Below are 7,137 nucleotides of genomic sequence, written 5' to 3' on the forward strand. Positions count from 1 at the left end.
GAATCAAAAGGTACAACACTTAATAACAGTCATAGGGTACAATAAGCAATCAAATCATAACAGGAAGCAGTCAATATAAAGGAACAAATTTATAGTCATACAGTCACAAGTGGGAGGGAATGGGTGATAAGGAGTGATGAGATGATTAATAGTAAATTCAGACTTTGTAAATAGTTGGACAGTGTTGAGGGAATTATTTGTCTAGCAGAGTGATGGTGTTTGGGAAAAACTATCCTTGTGTTGTTCTGATATGCAGTGCTCTATAATGTCATTTAGTGGGTAGGAGTTGAAACAGTTTATGTCCAGGATGTGAGGGGTCTGAAAATACCCTGTATCTCCAACAATACGGCCTCCCCCAATAGGAAGTCCCAGCATGTTTTATAGGCATGAAATGAAATTAAGCCCCTCCCCCCATATTAAGGCCTATATTAAAACATTTGAAATGGGGGGGGGGATGGTGGGGGAGCTTGCCATTAGGAAGTACTTTTGTTGCACACCCAGATATGGTGCTGCCTGCGTTGACCCCGATACGAAGTGCCCCACCAACACCGAGGTCAACATCCAAGCCGTCGCTGCCCGCCCGTCTGAAGATGCAAGGGTGGAATTAAATCACGCCCAAAAAGATGGCCTAGCCATTTTTTCGGGGCTCAAAAAAAAAAAAAAAAAAAAAAGACCCGGCCTTATTATATGAGAAACATGGTATTTTCACAGCCCTGTTTTTGACTCATGCAGTATACAGGTCCTTGATGGAAGGCAGGTTGGTAGTAATTGTTTTTTCTGCAGTCCTAATTAACCTCTGAAGCCTGTGTCTATCCTGTTGGGTTACAGAACCACATTGGACAGTTATAGAGATGCATATGATAGACTCAATAATTCGTCTGTGAAACTGTATCAGCAGCTTCTCGGGCAGTTTGAGCTTTCTGAGTTGGTGCAGAAAGAACATTCTTTGTTGTGCTTTTTTAATGACATTCTTGATGTTAGGTGTCCATTTTAGGTCTTGTGATATGATGAATTGGCATCCTTCAGTCTCAACAGACTATGATATTGTGCTATGAAACTGGTAACTGCCACCTCCTGTGTTGTTTCAATGCTCTACACAAAGCTGGAGTGTTTCTCCAGAGCACGAGGCCTGGGTAATTTAATATGGAGGATAAACTTTTACCCAAACAGTAGATTCCTCCCTCTCCACATCACTGAAATAGTCTAATGGAACGGCAGAGCCAATACGATAGGTGATATGATAGAACCTAGAAATTTGAAGGTCTCTACTGTTGATACTGTGTTGTGTAAGTGCTGGTGGTATGGGAGGGTTTCTCCTAAAGTCTACCACCATTTCTATGGTTTTGAGTGTGTTCAGTTGAGACTGTTTCACTCATATCATGAGGCAAGTTGTACAACCTCCCATCTGTAAGAGGATTCGTTGTCTCGAATGAGACCAATCACTGTTGTATCATCTCCAAACTTCAGTATTTTAACAGATGGATTGTTTGAGATATAGGGAGAAGTGGAGAAAGCACACAGCCTTGTGGTGGCCCTGTGCTAATTGTACAAGTATCAGATGTGATTCTGCCTAGCTTCACCTGCTGCTTCCTGTCAGTTAAGAAGCTTATGATCCACTTACAGGTGTGTTCAGGTACCACTAGTTGGTTTAGTTTAGTTAGAAGAATGTCTGGAATGATGGTATTGAATACTGAACTAAAGTCTACAAAGAGGACCCTTGCATAGATATTTGGAGATTCAAGGTGTCGTAGGATGTAGTGTAGATCCATATTAACAGCATCATCTGTCCATCTATTTGCTCAATATGCAAACTACATGGGATCTAACAGTGAATCCATGATGATATTCAGGTGGGACAGCACTAGCCTTTCAAAGGTTCTCATAACTACAGATATTAGAGTAACTGGTCTGAAGTCATTTAGTTCCCTGTTGGAGGGCTTCTTTGGCACTGGGATGATAGTAGAGCATTTGAAGCAAAAGAAACATAGCACATCTCTAGTGATTTATTGAAGATTCAGGTGAAGATGGAGGCCAATTGGTCAGCACAGTAAGAATGAGTTATCTTGTCTGGCCCTGTTGCTTTTCATGACTTTTGTCTGTGAAATAGATCTTGCACTTATTTTTCTTTAATCAGCAGAGGTTGTGAATCCAATGGGTTGGGGTCAGTTGTTGGAAGCTTAGCTGTCGGTGTGTTTGAGATGGGGTTTGTGGCTGTAGTTTCTTTTCAAACCTGCAGTAAAACACATTCAGGTCATCTGCTAGTTGTTGATTTCCTTCTTCCTGGGAAGGTGATGTTTTTAAGAGTTTTCCATGTTTGCTGGTTCATTTTTTGAAAACTGATTCCTTAACTTTTCAGAGTAGCTTATTTTTGATGCTCTGATCTCTCTTGTTAATATGTTTCTAGCCAGATTGTATAGCATTCTGTCACCTTTTCTGTAGGCTTCTTTGGAATGATGTAACTGCTTAAGTTTATCTGTGAACCAAGGTTTATTGTTACTATATATTTGCAGGTTCTTTGTTGGTACACATAGGTCTTAGCAGAAGCTGACATGTGATATTACACTATCTGTGAGCTCATCTAAGTCTAAAACATTTGTAATGTTTTACAGCCCTCTCTAAGCAGTTTAGAGGGTCAGCATATTGCCTTCACCACTCTGGGTCTTAATTTTACTGACCCCAAATGGAAAGTATGGAAAGCTCAGCTGTTCAGATTGAACTGCTGGCAGTTGGCCAAGTTATGCATCTAACGACTGCACTACCATGCCTGTGTGTGTGTGTGTGTGTGTGTTGTGTGTGTACATGTGTATGCACCTGTGTGTTGTAGTGCATGAAAAAATGCAGCTAACAGGTTTTACATTCTTAAGTAGGAAAATTTACAGAGGTGTCAGAAATATCTTGATTTAACATGCACTTTTTCTTTTTCAGACAAAGCTGATTGCACTCAGTGCCCAGATGATCAGTATCCAAATAAAGACCATGATTCATTCATTCCCAAACCTATCAGTTACCTATCTTATGAGGATAATTTGGGGATCAGCTTGGCCACAGTGGCTCTTGTGTTTGCCTTTACTACAATTTATGTCTTAGGAATCTTCGTAAAGTATCACAACACTCCCATTGTCAAGGCCAACAACCGCAGCCTCTCCTACATCCTCCTCATTTTCCTTCTCCTCTTTTTCCTTTCTTCCCTGTTATTCATTGGTCGACCCACAAGTATGACTTGTCTTCTTCGACAAACTGCTTTTGGCATCATCTTCTCTGTGGCGGTTTCTTGTATGTTGGCCAAAACAATCACAATGATTCTTGCATTCATGGTCACCAAGCTAGGATCAAAGATGAGGATGTGGGTTGGAAAAAAGACTAGCCCTTTCTATTGTTTTCTCCTGTTCTCTTGTACAAACACTGCTTTGCCTCATCTGGCTTTCCACCTCTCCCCACTTCCCAAATGTTGATATGAACTCTCTTAGTACTGAAATCACTCTGGAATGTAATGAAGGTTCTGTTGTGATGCTTTATTGCATCTTGAGCTTCATGGGTCTTTTGGCTATTGTCAGTTTTGTTGCAGCTTTCCTAGACAGGAAATTACCTGATACTTTTCAGGAAACCAAATCCATTACTTTCAGTGTGATGATTTTTTGCAGTGTATGGTTGTCCTTCATCCCTGCCTACATGAGTTCCAAAGGGAAATATATGGTGGCTGTGGAGATCTTTGCCATCTTGGCCTCCAGTGGGAGACTACTGGTTTTTACCTTTTTCCCAAAATGCTATATCATTATGTTGAAGCCTGACTTTAATTGGAAAGATAATCCATGGCAAAAATAATCCATTAAATGGCATCCTTCATGGTTACTTTTTTCACGAAACATGCTAATATTTTCCCTAACATCTTCAGTAAAAATTTAAGATGCACTTTTCTATGTACATATTCAATGTATTTCAAGTATACAAGAGATAATTATTAGTAATAAAGAAGGTACTGGGTTCTAAAAATAGATTTTGAACAGAAAAATCAAAACTGTTAGAGAGCATTTCATCAAGGCTGCTATTGGTGGTGCCACCTTGAGGCAGAATTGCATTTAATTTCCTTAGAAATGTGTTAATATGAGAAACCAGTCCTTTTTGCTGTGTTATTCTTGTAGCCTCCTTGTTATACACAGTTCTGCAGATTTGAAATGAATATGTATATATAAGATATGAATTAAAAAGTGTATCTTTAATTTCTATTTTAGATGTTAGGGAAATATTAGCACATTTCATGAAAGAAAGTAAACATGAAGAATGCCATTTAACAGGTTTTGAATACTTTCAAATATCATCTTTGTTTTTATTTGTTTCCTTTTTAACATTTTTGTACCAGACATTTTTATGGTCATTCTAGTCAGCATGTATTGAACTATGAGCAAAACTCTTTGCTGCTTTACCCAATGAAGAAGTCTATTAATTTTTCTATTGTTAAGAAGCATGGACTCCCAATAAATGTACCTCACAAAAAGTTTTTATATAGCCATTGGCTACCTGAGCCTGTCACATAAAATTTGCTTGCAACAAACCCATAAAATTTGCTAGCAAGCAAACTCACAAAATTAACTCACAACACACCATGTATGTAAATAATGATTTTTTTAAATTAAAAAAGAGAAGCATTTACTCAAACTCAGGCAAAGCAGGCAGGCAGATTGAGTTTCTCACAGAATCACAGATTCACTTAGAGATCTGTGTTTCTGCCATCGGCTACCTGAGTCTGCACTGCTTCAGTCCTATGGAAGGTTCAGGTCTGCTTAAAAGCAGAGCCGAAGACCTAAAGATTAGCTAGAAAGTAAGAAATTAAACGATATCCTGTTTTCTAGCTAATCTAAATCTCCCAGCACAGCAGAAGAGCTGATGGTCAGAAAAAGAAATAGCAACTTAGCAGGCAAGTTTTCCAGATAAGGAGTGAATGGGTGGGGTGGGTTCCCATGGGCCATGTGGGCAGCTCAGCCTTGCATTCATGCGCAGCCTGGATTAATTGCTTTGAGGGGTGCTCTGGGGATGACCTTTCTCTGCGGACCACCAAAATTTTCTTGCAGACCACCAGCTGGCCAGGGCTCACTGATTGCTGACCACTGTTCTAGACTACACAGTAAGACCACAAAAAGGCAAGAGTTACATCTGGTTATACTTGATTTCACCAAGACAAAGACATATTTCTTTATGTATATTTAAAGCTCTCTGCTAACAAGTGACATTCATTAAAATAATTGCTCAAATGGAACAATACAACTCACAAGCTTTGGGTCCTGAATTGAGGGTGAGATTAAGAGTTTGATATTGGGTGTATTATGAGCTTTGCTTACAAAACCCAATTAGTCAATGGTTTTGAGAAATGGGAAAAATCACTCAACAATATTTAATGAATCTTGATAATTGTTCACAGTCTGTTGTTTCTAATGTCTACCTTTATATTGAGACATGTAAAGACAGTTTTTGTTAGCACTAGAATTGGTTTGCAAAACATTGAAATCCAAAATAGAACAATTTAATTAAATTGTATGAAAGATTTCTCACCTGAAGTGTTAATATAGTCTCTCCCCCAAAGACCCACTTCTGAAGAATTATAAGATAAAAAGCAAATTCAGTCAAGTTTGTTCATACTTTATTATGTAAATTGGTAATTTATTTCCTAAAAGATTCACCTTAGAACATACAACATCACAGCTGGAAGTAGCCTTTGCAGGTCATCTAATCCAACCCTCTGCAGAAGCAGTTGACCCTATACCATTTCAGATGAACAGCTATCCAAGTTCTTCTTAAAAGTCTCCAGTGATGGAGCACACACAATTTCTAAAGACAAGCTGTTCCACTGATTGATTGTTCCCACTTCAGGAATTTTATCCTTAGTTCTAGGTTGGTTGTTTAGCTTTCATCCATTGTTTCTTATCTTGTCTTCTAGTGCTTTGGAAAATAGCTCTTGTGTGTACTAGTGGAATTTGTTTGAAACATGCGCACAGCTTCCTCAGATTACTTGCATATTCATATTTATGAATGTAGTTGTATGCATAGAAGAGTTTAATTGGGTTGTTCAAAATTCAATCCTGTCCTTTTTCAATTTCTTATGTATTAAACGCTCTCTATTGTTGAGCTCAGGCCTCGGTACAATTATATAGATTTTGGGGATGAAGATGCATCCCAGTAAGCCAGCACTGGAAGACAGGATAGAGAAGATCTCCATGGCCACCATGTACTTCCCTTTGGTGCTCAGGTAGGTGGGGACAAAGGTCAGCCAAACACTGCAGAAAACCAACATGCTGAAAGTGATGAACTTGGCTTCATTAAAACTGTCTGGCAACTTCCTGGCTATGAAGGCCACAGTGAAACTGAGAAGAGCCAAGAAGCCCAAGTAGTCCAAAATACAGTAAAACATGGTGATTGAGCCTTTATGACATCCAACTATGATTTCGCCATGGAGAGTTTCCATGTCTACATGTGGAAATGGGGGAGATGTACTCAGCCAAACAATATAAATACCTGCTTGAATGAAGGAACAGAACCAGACAATAGAATAGACCAACTTTTGCCCCACCCATTTGTGGAATCGGCTTCCTGGCTTTGATGCTAGGAATGCTACAATGACTGTCATGGTTTTGGCCAAAATGGACGAAATAGCAATAGAGAAGATGATGCCAAATGTTGTTTGTCGGAGGAGGCATGTCACCTTATTGGGGTGTCCACTGAACAGAAGTGAGCAAAGGAAACAGAGAAAGAGGGAGACAAGTAGAAGATAGGTGAGGTTGTGATTGTTGGCTTTGACAATGGGAGTGTCCCGTTGATTAATGAAGATTGAAAACACCAAAGCTGTGACCAGGGAAAAGAGAAGAGCCAGAGACATCAGAGTTATGTCCAGAGGAAATTCAGTGTCTTTAGAATGCACTCATCATGAGCTGGGTTTGGAAATTGATCCTTTGGACAAACAATACAATTCTCTATGTCTGAAAATAAAGAAAATACATAAATTTGTTCCACTATTTTTAGAGCTACCTTCTCAGGAGTCCTTCTTTAGTAAAAATGACATGACAGAAACTCCCAATGTCTAGTACCCAAAACAGGGTGAATTCAGTGACAGTAAGTGATAAAATCTTCCACTTTAGTAAAGACTCAATA

The 7,137-nt window shown here is 39.1% G+C and overlaps 1 protein-coding gene across 1 annotated transcript in view; it reads right to left on the reverse strand.

Moving 5' to 3' along the window:
• Positions 1 to 6,058: 6,058 nt before the first annotated feature.
• LOC113452034 (vomeronasal type-2 receptor 26-like) overlaps positions 6,059 to 7,137 on the reverse strand; it is a 2,270-nt gene continuing 1,191 nt past the window's right edge. Inside the window, exon 2 of the mRNA XM_087917270.1 lies at positions 6,059 to 6,894. Within this exon, the coding sequence (XP_087773396.1) occupies positions 6,059 to 6,894 (836 nt within the window). The remainder of the gene's footprint in view (positions 6,895 to 7,137) is intronic.

The sequence above is a fragment of the Pseudonaja textilis genome, chromosome Z, assembly GCF_049901715.1.
Source record: "Pseudonaja textilis isolate UNSWEBS1 chromosome Z, rPseTex1.2, whole genome shotgun sequence".
In the NCBI taxonomy this organism is placed as follows: domain Eukaryota; kingdom Metazoa; phylum Chordata; class Lepidosauria; order Squamata; family Elapidae; genus Pseudonaja; species Pseudonaja textilis.